This window comes from Phoxinus phoxinus (genome assembly GCF_949152265.1).
Source record: "Phoxinus phoxinus genome assembly, chromosome: 15".
NCBI lineage: Eukaryota > Metazoa > Chordata > Actinopteri > Cypriniformes > Leuciscidae > Phoxinus > Phoxinus phoxinus.
Genome location: NC_136890.1, coordinates 21,478,339 through 21,495,304, shown reverse-complemented (window position 1 = coordinate 21,495,304; position 16,966 = coordinate 21,478,339). Strand labels below are relative to the sequence as shown.

The 16,966-nt window shown below is 36.2% G+C and overlaps 2 protein-coding genes across 5 annotated transcripts; both read left to right on the top strand.

The window, feature by feature from the left end:
• Positions 1 to 3,899: 3,899 nt before the first annotated feature.
• Positions 3,900 to 8,766, top strand: sypl2b (synaptophysin-like 2b). Of its 3 annotated transcripts, none has more exons than XM_079636767.1 (6): positions 3,900 to 4,038; positions 4,253 to 4,327; positions 4,986 to 5,104; positions 5,197 to 5,401; positions 7,251 to 7,442; positions 7,668 to 8,766. In XM_079636767.1, the coding sequence occupies exons 2-6, from the start codon at positions 4,256 to 4,258 to the stop codon at positions 7,776 to 7,778; spliced, it is 699 nt and encodes a 232-aa protein (XP_079492893.1). In that variant the 5' UTR covers positions 3,900 to 4,038; positions 4,253 to 4,255; the 3' UTR covers positions 7,779 to 8,766. The 3 variants fall into 3 exon arrangements, with proteins under 3 accessions (XP_079492893.1, XP_079492891.1, XP_079492892.1); XM_079636765.1 differs by having other exon boundaries at positions 3,906 to 4,038; positions 5,014 to 5,104; XM_079636766.1 differs by lacking the exon at positions 3,900 to 4,038 and having other exon boundaries at positions 4,096 to 4,327.
• A 4-nt stretch (positions 8,767 to 8,770) lies between these two features.
• Positions 8,771 to 16,810, top strand: atxn7l2b (ataxin 7-like 2b). Of its 2 annotated transcripts, XM_079636763.1 has the most exons (11): positions 8,886 to 9,167; positions 10,472 to 10,540; positions 10,661 to 10,970; positions 11,050 to 11,222; positions 12,121 to 12,203; positions 12,307 to 12,518; positions 12,634 to 12,802; positions 12,982 to 13,103; positions 14,129 to 14,718; positions 14,796 to 14,882; positions 16,295 to 16,590. In XM_079636763.1, the coding sequence occupies exons 1-11, from the start codon at positions 9,014 to 9,016 to the stop codon at positions 16,399 to 16,401; spliced, it is 2,076 nt and encodes a 691-aa protein (XP_079492889.1). In that variant the 5' UTR covers positions 8,886 to 9,013; the 3' UTR covers positions 16,402 to 16,590. The 2 variants fall into 2 exon arrangements, with proteins under 2 accessions (XP_079492890.1, XP_079492889.1); XM_079636764.1 differs by having other exon boundaries at positions 8,771 to 9,167; positions 14,129 to 14,882; positions 16,295 to 16,810.
• Positions 16,811 to 16,966: the final 156 nt, after the last annotated feature.

The window sequence follows — 16,966 nt, the reverse complement described above, 5'->3', positions numbered from 1 at the left end:
TCTGAGTCATAATGAACGCATTTATTGAATCTTCCCACAGATTCTAACCACCATTTTATCATTATAAAACACCAACAAGATTTTTTTCAGTGACTTTGAAAACATGAAAGTGAAGGGTCGGGTCAGTTATTTGCTCAGCCATTTTTCTTAACCCTGAGATTTCAGCATTTATTGGGCTAAAATAAATTAGGCCTACATTAAAAAGTCTAACATTATTACAATGTATAGGCTATTTATGTACAAGAGCATCTCATTTCAATTGTGTTCTTCTTCTTATTATTATATTTTGTTTGTGTGTATATGATTTATGGCAGGCTCTGGCCTATCCCATGATCAAACCATGTGACACAGAAAAAAAGGCTTATTGTGACTCCCGTTGGTAATTCTGATCAGTAGTCATGCTTATTCTAGATCTGCACTGCTGGCCGAGAGCCACGTGCTTCCCATTGATACTCATCCTGTCTCTTCTATCAGCGGATAACATTCGCAAAAACAAAAAAGCAAAGTATGGACGTTGTTGCGTTTAACTGTAGTGCATTCAAATAATTCTGCATGGGTGGAAAAACCTGTCACACAAGACGCCGTGACCTGAATTCCTCAGTAGTGCTCTGTATAATGTCTGAGCACCTCCTATTCATTGAGAGCTGCAACTTTTCAAAGTTAAGGTGTAAACAAAAAGGCTTTTATTAGCCTACCCCAAATGGATCTGAAAGAAAGTCCCAATGAACTGTGCATTTTAGGCATCCTCCCAGCCAGCAAAAAGTCGTCTATTAGACGTTGAATAGACGTAATTTTTACGGTCTAATTACGGTCCACTGAAGGTTGAAAATGAAAATTGAAAAGACGTCAAATTTGTCCGACTTTTCAACGTTTAAATTTTTTTTATAACTTTGACGGAATATGTAAAACTCTTTAAATTTATTTGACATAATAATGAACATGGTTTGGTAGTTTGTTTTCTCTGTTGTTTTAGCATGTATAACAGACTTATCCTAGCTGTCTTAGATTATCAGTTGAAAACATTTTAGATGATCAGTTGAAAACACGTAGTCAAACAGTCCGGCCAAAACTACTTAGTTGAAATCACGTCGTAAAACCAGTCCAAGGCGGACCGACATATTTTCAACCATATTTCAACGTTGAAAGACGGTAATTGTTTACTGGGCTGAGACTCTTTATTTTTGCAATATCCTCAATGTGTTAATGATGTTCACTTAACATTGTTTTACTCAGTTAATAAATGACAAGGGCAATTCAACTAAGTAGCATTTTATAATATTTAAGAAAAATGCTTTTCATAACATAGAAGTGAATGAGGAACAGGTATCGTACAGGTATCGTATAGGCACTGATGCTTCGGGTGTGAAATAGCCTACATCGTGATAAGAGCGACCTCTTATGGTCGTACTACAGCAAGGCTGAATGCAGTTAAAGGGTTCACCCAAAAATGAAAATTCTGTCAGTAATTACTCGCCCTCATGTTGTTCCAACCCCGTAAGACTTTCGTTCATCTTCGTAACATAAAAAAAAAAAAATAAGAAGATATTTTTTATTAAATCTGAGATCTGTCTCACTTCATAGGCTTCTGTTCTATTGTAATTGAAACTTCCCGGCCAAGAAAGTTAGTTGCTATGCCAATGCAGCTTATAGCTTGTTTTGTGGATGCATCACTGTGGAGTATAGTTCAATTGTATTGATAAATTCAAATTGTTTACTTATTTCATCTGTTAACTCTCACTCGTTCACACTCATTATATGGCATTAGTGGTTTTAATGAATAGGAGTTGAACAAAAACATATTCAAGGGCGTGCAAAGATGGGTGGTGACTATGATCATATGAAGTGGGCCAGTCATGGGCCAGTCACCAAATATGTGTCACCAAATATGTCATTCAAATATTAATTTTCTTCGTGTGGGCCTCTGAGTAAGTTCACGTAGTGTAACAGCGCAAGCGCTTCTGGGTTGTACGTCAGAACGTAGGCTCACAAACTTATGGTTGAGCCACTGAATGTGAATCGAGTGAGAATCAAATCAAATGCTTCACTTTGAGATATCTGACTGGATATATAGTTAATAGGTAAATTTTATTTCTGTCATGCCAAACATTTGGCTCTCATCCCACATCCCACAAGACACCACAAACTTATTTAGCAAACATCTTCCGGTCGCATATAGGCCTACAAATCATTCAGAGAAATACATGAATACAAATACACACACACACACACACACACACACACACACACACACCATATACAAACAAATCCTCATCTACAGATCTCGATAAAGAGCTTTTTTCCTCTTCTCCTCTTCTGATAGAAGAGAAAATATAAACACTTTTGACACAAATTACAAATCGAATTATTTACATCATGTTCATTTCATAATAACTCACAAAGTTGTTACAGTAAAATACGCAATGCCAATTAAAGTGGCATAAAGAAATGTCTATGTACATGCTTAACCCTCAGAGATCCACTGTTAATAACATGGTTAAAATAGTTACATATACCTATTTCAACTAAATATGGGTTAAAACTTCATACAATAGCAGCTCACGTTGCAAAATATGTCATAGCAAGAACAACAAGTGTGACTGGAAATATGCATTTTGAATCTCCTGTTGACACCATTACTGACTGTTTAGAATCTAATTTAGCAGGTGTTTCAGCTCTTCTTTTCTTTCCCGTTTCCAAAATGTTTATTGATGACAACATTCCAAAAACATTCTAAACTACAAAAGAATATGGCAGTGGTGATTCTGTCAAAAATACCTGCAAGACAATTTAACTAAAACAAATGCGCAGAAATGTCACTAAAAATGTAGGAAATATTTCTTATTTATAGATGTATTATAGCCAAAGGTCTTGTTGAGTGTTCAAGAGATAGCAAATATTGGCTAAAGTCCTTAAGAAAGATACAAAAAAAGAGGTTTTCTATCGATAAACTTACATTTGTGGATAAAAAACTTTGCTAGGAAAAGAAGCAGATTAATAACAAATAAGAAATAGCACTTTGGACTTTGGGGACCCCAAAATAAACTTTTTTTAAAGTTAAAGAAAAATCTTCGCAGATGTATTTATTCACATAGATCGAAAAATCAAGCTAGAAGATCCTTGTATAAGCACTCCCAAAAAATATGATCAATAGTTTCTGGGTAGCACAGACAAAAAGAGCATTCCTCTTTGATACCCGTATGAAATTTAGACAGACAATAGTTACAAGGGTAACAATCTTGAGGGAAACCTCAACAACTTTGTTGGTAATCAAGAACTCTTTTTTTAGAGACCAAAATCTTTTCCAATCGATATTTTTGAACTTATTATTCCAAAAACTGATACAAGGGGGAACAGAAGCACAAGGTTTCAGAAGGATTGATCTGATTTTCTTGTTGGTGAATTCACTACTTATAAGGAGACAGTTATCTATGAGGTTGGAGGAGTCTAATGATGGAGGAGAACAAGAAGGGCCTTTAGGACTGGATTGAAGTAGCATTCTAATACCAGAGGGAATAGCATCAAAAATGACAGCATATTCTTTTGGAGGGATCGGAAAAGAAAATGCATCCATAAAGTCTCTAGACAATAAATTACATCTATTGTAATTACATTTATCAATCCAAGAATGGTAGAATAATGTTTTGTTCTTATATGTAATATCCTTATTATTCCAAATAAAATAAGTGTGTGATGAAAAATTGTGATAAGAGACCAACAGGATAACATCTGTTTGTGAAAGTTTGCCAACTTCAAAGGGAGCTTGGAGATATTATAATTGCAATGTATAAGGAATTCAAGCCCTTCATACAGGCTTTAACAGGAAGTTAGGGATACAGTTCCAGATAGAAGTGGGGTTTTTAAGGAATGATTTAATCCACTTGATTTTAAAAGAGTTGCTAAGTAGAGAGAAATCGACTGTTGGCTCGACCATGCCCCTGAGTGAAGAAACTACGTCACGAATCACGTGGTCAAAACCATGTCTTGTGCAGAAACAAGGAAGGGAAAGTAACTTTGACAACTTTTTGAAAGCGACACAAGGTAATCTTTCTGAATGTGCGTTATTTTTCTGTAGTGCAACAAAGTCTCAGCGTTTCCCGCTTTACATACTTTAACTCCGATTTTGGCAAGAAAATAGTCTGCTGTTCCAAAATGAGCCGCGTTTTATAATATTTCCGAGTGTTTGATTATTACACCATTTTCTGTCAGTTGTAACGGTTGTTTGCATTGGCCGCTGTTGATGCTTTATTTGCAGAAGATGACGAGCGCGTTTCAACTAGATCTCAGCCCTTTGAAAGAACCACTGGGATTCATGCGTGTATTAGAATGGGTACGTGTTTTTCAATTATATAATATACTTTTATTTTGAGCCATTCTGTGTTACATCAAACGTTATTATGAAAAATAATAATAATAATAAGCACAACATTATTTCCACGTGGAGTCACAGAACGCCATGTTTTAAAACGTTTAAGAAGGTTAACTCACGGTGAATATGTCAGTTAATGCGTGAACTAACAATGCACAGTATTCTTATCTATCAATAACAAAGATGAATAAATACTGTAACAAATGTATTGTTCATTGTTAGTTCATGTTAGTTAACTAATAAACCTCATTGTAAAGTGTTAGCATTTTTATTATTATTGCATAAATATAAGCCTCATGCCTGATGCTCCTTATTTTATGTTAATGGTCAGATATTACCATAATATAGCTTTTGAGGTATTAAAAATATATATATATTTTTTTTGTGAAAATGATTCTAGCCTACTAAAAAAAGAGGAAGTAGACAGTAATGAGGATCTGTGAATATATGTGAATATCTGTGAATATATGTGTTGGTATTATTACATTTCTTCATATGCTGGTCTCAGTGCTATGAAATCAAACGCACAGTCGCACACTTCCTTTGGTTTCCATTTGAACCATATTTATTCATTCATTTATTAATTTCACCTCTTCGCATTCACAAACTGTCTTTTCAGATATTCGCCATTTTTGCTTTTGCCACAGCTAGTGGTTATTCTGGCTCTACCAGTTTCAACATCCAGTGCAACAGCAGTACCAGCCAAGAAATAAATGCATCTTTCAGCTACCCGTTTAGGTAAATAATTAAAATACACAGAAAAAAACTCTTGTTGTTTTTGAATTTTTGCCTTTTCATTATTTCTTTCTTTATTATTCTTCGATACAAAGGCTCAATACCCACAGTTACAAAGTCCCAACCTGCGATCAGAGTGGAACAGCGTTTAAAACTGCAAAACTGACTGGAGATTATTCATCTTCAGCTGAGTTCTTTGTAGCTGTTGGAGTTCTGGCTTTCCTGTACAGCACAGCTACTCTTGTATTGTATCTGGGTTACCAGCACCTCTACCGCCAATCTCCTCGCGGCCCCAGCATTGTGAGTGTGTATTGGATCAAGTTCATGTTGTAGCTATTTTAAGAGTTATCTGTGCATTCTTAAACCTCCTCTCTGTCTGTGCATGCCTTTAAATTCACTTTCATATTAAATGGCTGACTCAGATGTTCACGCTTTTTTGCGAGAAATGAAACCCAGCCACTGCATGCCTGATAAGTTTATTCATAAACTTTCTGGCCTTCATTTTATTAGCCTATTCAGTGTTATGCAGGATTTCCACATCACTAGTTTGGAGAATGAACTTTTGTAAGCTGTTTGTGTTTTTGAACTGTGTGTGAAGATTTTCACTGTTGTGTAAATGAAGAAACAGAGGGGAGGGTTTTTCTGACAACTGTTGCAACTGTTAGCCCAAAGTGTCCTGAGGCTTAAAGGCATTTGACTGTTAAATATAGAACATTAGTCATTAGTGCATCAATTAAATAAAAATTGTTTAATAAAAATTATGAACATATTACATTATATATATATATATATATATATATATATATATATATGCAGAGCCCATTCGTTTAGCCACCAACGGGGCAAGCTGGTATATCAGACTTTTTCCGAATCCAGTTGGTAAGACAGCAAACACATCTTTTTTTAGATATGAAGGCTTCGAGTGCTGTTTTTTGCTCGTTTTTTAACGAAAATTACAATTTTAAATCGCTTGAAACAGACGCGATAGCTGATTCGAACGAGTGATGTTCCACGGCGGCATCCATCTCTGTAATGTACAAAATCTGCGTCACCGTCGCTGCTCTGTCGTCATCGTGTAAAGCCCGCCCCAACGTTTCTGATTGGTGCCGCGATTTCGACGGATTGGAAATGGGTTTCAATGGGCTCTTTGCCAGACCCACTTGCAGAGCAAATCTAAATTTGCCGGAAGTGGTCTGGGTTTTCCCAGGCTACATCAAGCCTGCATTTATGTGATCAAAAATACAGAATAAAGAGTAACATTGTGAAATATTCTTACAATTTAAAATAACGTTTTTCTATTTTAATATACTTTGAATTATAATTTATTTATGTGGTGCTAAGCTGAATTTTCATTACTCCAGTCTTCAGGGTCACATAATCCTACAGAAATCGTTATAATATGCCAATTTGATACTTAGTTATTATCAATGTTGGAAACAGTGCTGCTTACTTTTTTTTTTTTATAACCTGTGATACTTTTTCCAGGATTCTTTGATTAATAAAAAGTTTTAAAAACTCTTTTGTAACATATACACTAGCGTTCAAAAGTTTGGGGTCAGGAATTGTTTTTTCTTTCTTATTTTGAAAGAAATCAATTATTTTATCCACTAAGGATATGTAAAATTGATTTTTTTTTAAAAAGTGATAGTAAAGATTTCTATTTTGAATAAATGCTGTTCTTTTTTTAAAACTTTTTATTCATCAATGAATCCTGAAATAAGTATCACAGGTTCCAAAAAAAGATTAAGCAGCACAATTGTTTCCAACATTGATCATAACTGAGTATCAATCATCAGCATATTAGAATGATTTCTGTAGGATCAACACTGAAGACTGGGGTAATGAAAATTCAGCTTTGCACCAAAGAAATAAATTATATTTCAAAGTATTAAAATAGAAAACATTATTTTAAATTGTAATAATATTTCACAATATTACTGTTTTTCTGTATTTTTGATCAAATAAAGGGCTTGATGAGCATAAGATTATTTCAAATTCAAATTTCAAAAACATTAAAAATAGTAATGTTTCCACACTTTTGACTGGTACTGCATATACAATAATATAATATTAATACTAATTTATAATGTGTATATATATAATTTACATGTTGATATGTATTTATATGTATATGTATTACTCTCCATAGGATCTACTGTTAACTGGGATCTTCATGTTTCTCTGGCTGGTGTGTTCATCTGCCTGGGGAAAAGGCCTCACTGATGTGAAATGGGCAACCCGTCCAAATACACTTATGTCCGTAACTGATGCGTGTAAACTAACATTAAACAACTGCACTCCTGGGCACACCCCCATAATGGGCCGCCTCAATTCCTCAGTGGTAAGATAATTATAATGTATAGCAAAATACTAAACTAATGACTGAATAGACTTACAGATTTATTCACCCTGTTCTCCCAGATATTTTTATTACTATCCTTTGTCTGTATTTATGCTCTAAATGTAGTTATGTGGATATAATGTTTCATTTTAACTTGATTAAAAAAAAGTGAATCAAATTAAGTTAAAACAAATAAGGTTCATGTGAATTTATGAATCTTTATAGATCTTTGGATTCCTCAACTGTATCCTGTGGGGAGGAAACTGCTGGTTCCTTTACAAGGAGACGCCATTACACAAACCAGCCAATCAGCAAGAGGGAGCAGGACAGCCATAATTAAACATCAGGTCATATCCACATTCATCAAGCAGGTGTTGCTGCAGTATTAAAGTGGTGCTACATAGCACCGCGGTCGACTGGTCTACCTGGCGTGACCTGTGTCACAAACGCACACCAAAGGTATATCTCCAATATATTCAAGGGCCCCTTATCATACGCCTGTTTGTAAGAAGTAAACTTCATCTTTAAAATGTTACATTTAATTTCTTTATTGTTCAATTTCTATATCAGTTAAACTTGTTACATGAACAAAATGTATGGAATGTTTTTGACCCCTGTTCATTGACATATTGAGTTGTTCTGATGTTCCCTCTTTATAGCAATTGATGATGCATGAGTACTACATGAGTAGCATGGTGCTGTTTGTTTAAGTTAATCTCATCTTACATTTCCACTGTACTCCTAATTTTTAAATTGTCCCTTTTATTAATTAAACTGTGTGCCTTATAACTTAGCATATATTTATGAAATGTTTACATCAAACCAGGCAAGATTTTTAATTGTTTTGTTTGTGTTTAACAAAGATAGAGGCTTTTTTTAAATAAAAAAAAAATAATGTTTTGTTATTATTGTGCATCATATTGTGCTTTGACTATTGTGTACTTCTAATTTCAAATAGGTAATTTACATATGAAAATTAATTTCTAATTCTAGTTTACTTATGCAAACCTGTATAAAAGGCAAGGCATCTTCAATTAAATATTTCGTATTTTAATGCTCACAGTACAGTGTTATTGTGGACTTGTGCTCTGTTGATGTTGTGGGATGTTTTTATTAACAAATTTACATAATTATGATGTAATATATACAGGGAAAAATGTTTTATTTCTTATACAAATCTTAGGCTATACAAGTGTGTGTATAAGTTTAGTGTATGGATATGAGCATGAAAACGAATTTGAACCTGGCTTTATCGAATGTTCAGATCCCTGTGCTTGAAATCAATACAAATTAGTGCCTATTTAATAAACCATGGTTAATTTGCATATGGAAACATTTCCTTGAAAACAGAAAAATTGCCAGCACAGTGCTGCGATTAATCAACTGTATGTATATGACTTGATTGTATGACAGTTTTAACAGCACGCATACGAAGCAATAGTTAACAGCAAAAGCAATATGTGCCTGCGTGCGTGTGATATTTGGGAAGTCGTTCTTTGAAACCAACTCGCAGTCGCAGAAATGAGTCGACTTCCCATCATCGCTACGGTAATCTGCCGTGAGCGCGCAAGATGACGTCGCAATGCGCTCCCGTCGTGATGGTGGCGGGTCGTGCACGCGCTAAAACGGTAATGGCTGCCCTAGATCGGCGAATTTCCATCCTTGACTTTGTAGGGCAAAGCTGGACCGCTTGGATCGACAAAGCGAACTTATCTACATTGGACGGTGAGTAAAATAACGTCGAGCTTTGAATACTTTCGGTTGTAATCGCTTCGAGCGAGCACAGGAAATGGAGTTGTTTGAAAAGAGCAAACCCCGGCCACCACTACCCAAACAAAGGCCCCGCCGGGTCCTAGCGCCGCGCGGGTTGCAGCCCGACACACGTACGATACTTTCGGGAAATCTCCCAGGTCCTAGCGCTCCGTTTAGCCGATGAATATTCCCTTTCCTAAAATGTACTATTCTTGAAAATGTGATTGTAATGTGCCTGAATTGGTTTTGTATGTTGTCGTGTTAGTTTGAGTGTTAAAGACAGAAGATGCGGCTCAGTATGTCATATAATGTGAAATCTGACAGCCAGCGCGACGGGAAGTGAAGGTGGAGACGAGTCTCTGGCCACTAAACTATCAAGATAAATAAACCTCTTAATCCATTTACATACTTCCAGATTTATTGTTGTTCTCGTCGCGAGAACATCTCATTATTCACATGCAGTGTTAGTATCGTGATGAAACGCAGGGCTGATATTTCCTGCGGTTTGCAATTGCCAGGAACGGTGTTGGTAGCATCTTCACATCAAACTGCCCTTGCTCTCACTTTTCTTTACATTACATCTATTTATAGAACACTGAGTTGGTCTCTCATCATCTGTCCCACTGATCAGCTGATTTAAAAAAAATAAGAATGCCATTTCTCATATGGTTTTGCAGGAAATTACCCACATTAATGAATGCAGTGAGCTGTGGCCATTAGAAATGTGAACATTCAGCTCTGTTGCTTTGATATTTGATAGATGTATGTGGTTATCAACTGGGGGCCTCAGAAAACTTCCAAGAGAACAGCACAGGAATGACCCCATCCTGAGCTTGACCTCAATCACAATTGTACAGCCCACCTTGGAAGTCCAATTGCCCATCTTAACATGTTACATGGAATAGAATACATCTTAACATGGAAAAGATGTAAACCAATGGCACCACACCCACGTCAACACTGGGGTTCAAAACGTCATCTGATTGCGTCAGTGTAGTCAGATAAATAATATGACTAAATATGAAGTATGATAGTACAGTACCAATGGTCTCTCTGTGAAGGCAGAGACATTTTAATGCTGGAAAACAGGACAGCAACACATTTTTTAAAGTGTAAAAAATCATAGACTGGTTAAAGCCGGTTCAAATTCATCAAATCAAATTCATCCATCTGTAGTTGAGAACCGCTGATCAGAGAGGAGACGCTTAATTCAAATGTACTACTTTGAGGTTTCATTTCCTGTTTTGATGGTCTGTTTGTTTCACTGCCTCTTTTAGGGTCCTCTCTGGAAGAGTGCAGCAAAAATGTGAAGAAACGGATGGAAACTATGACTCTCAAGCAAGAGGGTGAGGAAGAGTTGTTAGGCTTGTGATTAACAGATTGCATTGATGGCGAATAACAAGATCTTAACATTCAAAGTAAAATCTTGCCATGCGTAAAAAAGTCAAATCTTCTTCCCCTCACAGACATGTCGATATATGGCCACTGCCCAGCACATGATGACTTCTTCCTGGTGGTGTGCAGCCACTGTGGGCAGGTCGTGAAGCCACAGGCTTTTGAGAAGCATTGTGAGCGACGGCATGGCCCCTTCAGCAAGCTCTACGTGACGCCATCAAACTGCTCTCCTGACCGACCCCAACATGGGACACCCCCCTCCCAACACTGCAGCCCCTGTGAGGGTCAAGACAGCAGGCACCAGGGGGCTGGACCCCCACGAGTCCCACCACCTCATTCTCCACACCAGAGACGTTCCAAACCACAGCTTGAGGGACCCAGGTGAGAAGGAGTGAAGTTCAGTTTAACTTGATATTACACATCCACTGTTTATTTCAGTGTCATCTCGTTTATATTCCAGTCTTCAGCATGTGGATAAAATTTCCCATGGAACACCTCCATCACCTCCACATTTGCCCACCCCACCAAAAAAAGCACCTCCATCAGCTGAGAAACCAATCCAGAAGAGTTTGGATTCACACGCTTACCTGCACGGACCAAAAACATACAGCAGAACCTACAAGAAAGTCCTTAGTACGTCTTTGATGCAACCCATAATATTATTCTTTTTCCGATTTAAACTTCAGTAGCAACAGTTTTAATTATGTTAGTTCTGTGAATCTGTTCAAATGATCCTTTTAAATTGTTTCAGAATCTGCTTAAATATATATTCCATGTAAATTAATTATGATTTGTCACCACTCAAAAATGTTCATGGAATGATCATGAAACATTAAGTTTTAATTAAAACATTTTAGTAAAAATATGCACTACCAATCACAAGTTTTTTTCATGTAAAAAAAAAAAGAAGTATGCTCACCAGGGCTGATTTCATTTGATCAAAAACACATTAAAAACAGTAATATTAAAACAATTTAAAATAACCATTTTCTATTTAAAAAGATGATTTATTCTTCTTGATAGAAAAGCAGAATTTGCAGCATCATTACTCAGTGTTTAGTGTCACATGGCCCTTCAGAAATCATTCTAATATGCTGATTTAATGCTCAAGAAACGTTTCTTTTTTTTTTTTATCAATGTTGAAAACAGTTGTGCTGCTTAATATGTTTGTGGAAAAATGTATAAATAGAAAGTAAAAAAAACAGTGTTTGTTTGAAATAGAAATATTTTGTAACATTATAAATGTCACATTATACTTTAATTGTGTCCTTGCTAAATAAAAGTATCAATTTCTTAAAAAACAAATAATAATAATACTGACCCCAGACTTTTCAAAGGTAGTGTATGTAGACAGAAATTTTCTTGATTAGTATGTATTGGTATATTGGTGCATCAATGATTAATTCAGTGTTAAAAACATACCCTGACTGTATTTTACTTGTTCCTTAAACATTTCAAATCTACTTGGTTACAGTGGTTGCTCTGGTTGAAACGTTGACTCCTCTTGTTGAAACCAATTTGTTTATTTCAGAAAAAGAATGTGACTTTGACAAGCACTGTGGGGTGATGGATCCTGAGAGAAAGAAACTGTGCACCAGACTGCTGACCTGTAATGTGAGCATATAGTCAATATACAGAAAAAAGCACACAAACATACGTATTTGAGTGCTTTTGCTTTCAACTCTAGCTGTCATTTCTATTTGATTTCCTCTGCCAGATTCACTCCATCCATCAACGACGGCAGGTTGTAGGGAGGCGTAAACCTTTTGACCAACTTGTAATGGATCTGAAGATGAGCTCAAAGCCTCGAGAGCACCCCCCTCTGTCCAGAGAGGTCACCGATGGAGGCTCTGTCCACCATGAGACCCCTGCGTATCAGATTGGGCCTCTGCACTACAAAAGCCAAATGACTAACTCTTCTATTCTCAGGTCTGTATTTCTGCTGCTTCCTGTGGTTAAAAATATTCCAGTGTACCTGGTAAAATGAGCAATGAGCTTATACGATACGTGGACAGGACATTTATCTGAACATGTGTGTGTACAGGTCCATGAATCCATCAGAGGGTGTTGTAGAGATGAAGGATGTGATGCGCTCTGAGGAAATGCAGGTGGAATCTCTCTCAGCCGGTCTCTCCAGTGAGGAGAGTGATGGGGAGAACCGTGAGGAATTTGCTCATCTGCCAGCTAGTACCTTGCACCCCAAGCCCCTGGGTGTAAGTCTTTCCCTTCATATCTACATTTAAGCAGTTTTTTAAAACTGCTACAAATCCCGCAAAAATGTTATTTAAGACGGTGTTGATAACAGATGTTACACAAAATACATGGTTTCATTTCATATCACATTTTGAGAAAAATGAACCCATGTTTGTCCCCTCTCTCACGTTTTACCCAGCTTTGCACCTTCGGGGCACGTGTACTTGGCCGTAGTGTCTTAGCGTTCGACCGAAGGCTGCTCCACCTGCGGTCAGCTTTCAGTGTCATGATGGAGCAACACCTCAGCACTTATCTGTGGAAGTAAGATGCTTTACAACATCAGGCTGATGCCCTTGTGACATTCATAATGCTTATTTTGTGTGTTTTCAACACCGAGCCAAGAAAATTCGAGACATCCTTCTTCTTTTGTGTCCTTAACTAATATTAAATAACCACGAGCAATACAATTGTTACAGCATTTGTTAATCTTTGTTAACGTTAATAAAAGTTATAATAAAAATATAACTGTTCATTGTTAGTTCATGTTAGCTCAGGATCATTAATTAACAGATACAACTTTTGATTTTAATAATTTATTTTGAAATGTTGGAAATAACATTAAAGGGATGGTTCGGAGTAATTTCAACCTAGGGTCCTTTGCACCATGACCTCCAGCTTTTTTTCCCTTGGTGGAACATTATTAAAGTTAGAGCTTATTTAGAGATATCAGCCGAAGGTCGATTTGGCTCGAGGTCATGGTGCAAAGGACCCTAGGTTGAAATTACTCCGAACCATCCCTTTAACTAAAAATCCTTTAGAATTATTTGTATTGTTAGTTAATTTTAATTAATGTTAACTAATAGAACCTTATAGTAAAGTGTTACCACATTTGTTCATTGCAAATACATTTATCAGCATAGTAAATTTATAAAAAAAACTGTAAATAAATACTTATTATAGTATTTATTGTTTTGAATGAGGTTTTATTTGTATAATTGTATTAATTTTATGTGCTTAATATTTTCTTAGTATTTCCATATAGCTTTCATTTCTTTAGTTTTATTTAAAGTGTTTAATTTTAGTACTTAAATTTGTATCTAATATATATGTTTTTTTTTATTATCTTTTTATTTCATTTATTTTTTCATTATATCAACATTAATTAATTGAAAAAAAACTGACTGAAAAATACATTTCTGAATATTTTAAATGTATTACAAATTGTTTTATTACTTTATTTTCTTCAAATTTTTATTATAAAATTGGTTGCTTTTAAATATGTGTTCAGGAATGTTTTTTTTTTCCTGTGAATTTTATTTGTTGTAAGTAAAATCTTTTATCTGCAGGAAACTCCCTCAGGTGTCAGAACTATGCTCTCATCAACCCCTAGTCACCACAAACACTTATAATTCCCATGATGCCACATGCGGCTCGGTACCCGTCCGCAGCGCCTCTACTCTCAGGACAGGCACCTCAGGACAATCACAGCCCACTAACCTAACAGCCGCCTCCAGACTTCAAGCGAAAGCCCAGATGCCCTCAGGCCCCGGCCGGCAACGTAACCCTGCGGGTCGGACCAGCAAACAGGCTTTGCATGCGAGTTTCAGGGAGCTTCAGGAGAGTCCTACAGCCAGTAAACGGCAAAAATCTCCCAAAGAGGACAAAGACTTACCTGGAGAGTCAAAAATCCTGTTTCTCTCCCACCGCAGAGACCGCCAGTCCTCCTTGACCAGAAATGCGATTTCTTCATCCCATGGCCCGTTCAATGGTGCTCTCTCACCTGGCAGCAAAACACGCCCTCCTGAAATGAAAGGGCTGCTTAAGCAAAGTCCTGCCCACATCTCCCCTTCTCCCTCCCCAGAGTCTGATAAGGGAGGGGTCTCAGGACTCAATCAAAGGGCTGTTGGGAATGAGCATAAAGGGCCTGGCAGGAAACGTAAGACCAGCGGTGCCTCTCCCCCCAAAAACACTTCATATGCCCCTAAACCCAATGTCCTCTCCTCTCTCTCCCAGACTCACTCCAGCCTGGTGTCCTGGGGTGGGGATGGCAGACCAGGATCAACCTCCAACAGTCTGCCAAAGAAACTGGCTGCACAAACGGTATGTTTATCACAGTAGTTTAAAAGCCGAAAATGTTTAACTGAAGGTGCATTCGGTCATTTTTAATTTTTGTTTCATTGGCTGATATGTTGTCTTGGACTTACACTGACATTATCAATTAGCTACTTTTTCTGTATGTTTTATTTTCATCACGTAATTTTGGGAGAAAAATGGAGATACAGCCTTCCCTAGTTTTAATAGCTCATAAGAATCTCTAATCAGAAAAAAAAAAAGAAAAAAAATAATCTTAAAAGATTACACTTAAATTAATAGAACAATAGTTTCCTTAGTTTCCTTGTATAACATTTTACAAAGCTTGATTTTTATCAACATTTTACTGTGCGGAGGGGTGCAGTTATTTTATAATTTGTATACTATTTGTATTATAGTATTTATTAGTTTTAATTTTTCGTTTTTTATTACAGTTTTAGGAATATTAGTGCTTTAATTAATTGGGTTGCCAAGGCATCATTGCAAACTTTCATTTATTTTTCATCTAATACTTGCATATTATTTTACTTCAGCTTTTTTTAATTTCCCAAAGTTTTTTAATAGTTTTAGTTTTAGTTAACAATAACATTGGAGAAGTGATGCTCATATTTGGTTGATTCTGACCATTGTTTCTGTTTGTCATTTGAATTAATTCAGATAATAATACCAATTACATAAATGGACTTGTTAGTTATGAAAATTCTGTCAACATTTACTCACCCTCAATTTGTTCCAAACCTGTATGAGTTTCTTTCTTCTGCTGAACATAAAAGAAGAATATCTTTCTTACCGGTACTTTAAACATTTTATGTAAAATATTTATTATCTTGATTTATTTATCATATTTACTGTGCATGCAGTGAAAAACTGAAGAAATGGTAGAAACGGCAAAGAAATGGTTAAGAAAGATACATTTGAGCAGTTACAGCATTTAAATATTTTTTTTTGTCAATTGATCAGCTACCCAAATTAAATAGCTTTTATTAGGCTTCTAATAAGATTCATCTAATGTGAGTGCACATGATTTTAAAATACCTATTGATTTCTTTAGTCAAACACATGAATGATGAAAAATATAGAGTGTAGCTTTTAGTGGTTGTAGCAGGTGTTTTTAAGTGTTGTGTTAAATAATAGTGCCAATGTATAGGGGTCAGGAAGCTCAAGCAGCTCTTGACACACATAATTCTCTCTGTTAGCAAAATACATTTCTTTAAAGTTGTTGAAGAAAACTGGCTAAGCTTACTTTTTCAACACTGCAAGGCTAAAAGTACACTGTGGTCGAGAGAACAAGAAGTATAGGAAGTCACAGATTGATAGTCTGTTAAGATGAATCATCAAGGTTTAATTCAGCACAGTGGTTGAGTCTCGGCTCTGAATTTAGATCCTTTTCCTGACCATCTGCTCTCCTTTTCTCTCTACAGCCAAAGCTTCTTCACTGAGGGAGTCTGCCTTAAACTCCTCCAGAAGCACAGGCTTACTGCCATGTATTTGCCACAGACTTTATGCACAGGATGGTGAAAGTGACTGAAGTTCATGTAGGAGGACCTATCTGTATGTATGCATGTATGTGTGTGTCTGTATTTTAAATACTGAATTTCTATGTGAGTGAATGTATTGGTGAATGACCTGCAAATGAATATATAAATACCTCAAGACCTTCTTTATGCTGCTAAACGGACTGTCAGACTCTGAAATAAAAATGCCAATGTGTTTCTGTTGTCTTGGTCCTAATGAATTGAGCTGCTTCATCTCACCACTAGATGACACTAAAAAGTTAGATACCCCCATTTTACACAAACATGCCAAAGGGTCAACATTTTGTTGTTGCGGTAGATGATAGTGGGCTTGTACTTCAACGTGATTTTTTTATTTTTTTTTATAAAAGTCAGTATTTGTGGGACACTTGACACGAAGTTCATCTCATCCCACCCTGCAGGGCAAGTGTTTAATTCAGAGTAGTCCATTCGTGTAACCATATCAATAATAAATGTCCTGTATGTTTACAGTTAACTGATCCCTTATCAAAGTTCTCAGTTCAAAGATTCTGTATTTAATGTGTAAGCTAATGGTTTCTGCAACTACAAAATGCATTG

What these genes read in the sequence shown, in the direction of transcription:
- atxn7l2b (XM_079636763.1), top strand. Translation starts at nt 9,014, where the DNA reads ATGACGTCGCAATGCGCTCCCGTCGTGATGGTGGCGGGTCGTGCACGC. An exon ending in TATGACTCTCAAGCAAGAGG is followed by an intron (nt 10,541 to 10,660) that starts GTGAGGAAGAGT and finishes TTCCCCTCACAG; the next exon opens with ACATGTCGATATATGGCCAC. An exon ending in CCACAGCTTGAGGGACCCAG is followed by an intron (nt 10,971 to 11,049) that starts GTGAGAAGGAGT and finishes TTTATATTCCAG; the next exon opens with TCTTCAGCATGTGGATAAAA.
- sypl2b (XM_079636765.1), top strand. Translation starts at nt 3,930, where the DNA reads ATGCCCCTGAGTGAAGAAACTACGTCACGAATCACGTGGTCAAAACCA. An exon ending in CTTTTTGAAAGCGACACAAG is followed by an intron (nt 4,039 to 4,252) that starts GTAATCTTTCTG and finishes CTTTATTTGCAG; the next exon opens with AAGATGACGAGCGCGTTTCA. An exon ending in TCATGCGTGTATTAGAATGG is followed by an intron (nt 4,328 to 5,013) that starts GTACGTGTTTTT and finishes CTTTTGCCACAG; the next exon opens with CTAGTGGTTATTCTGGCTCT.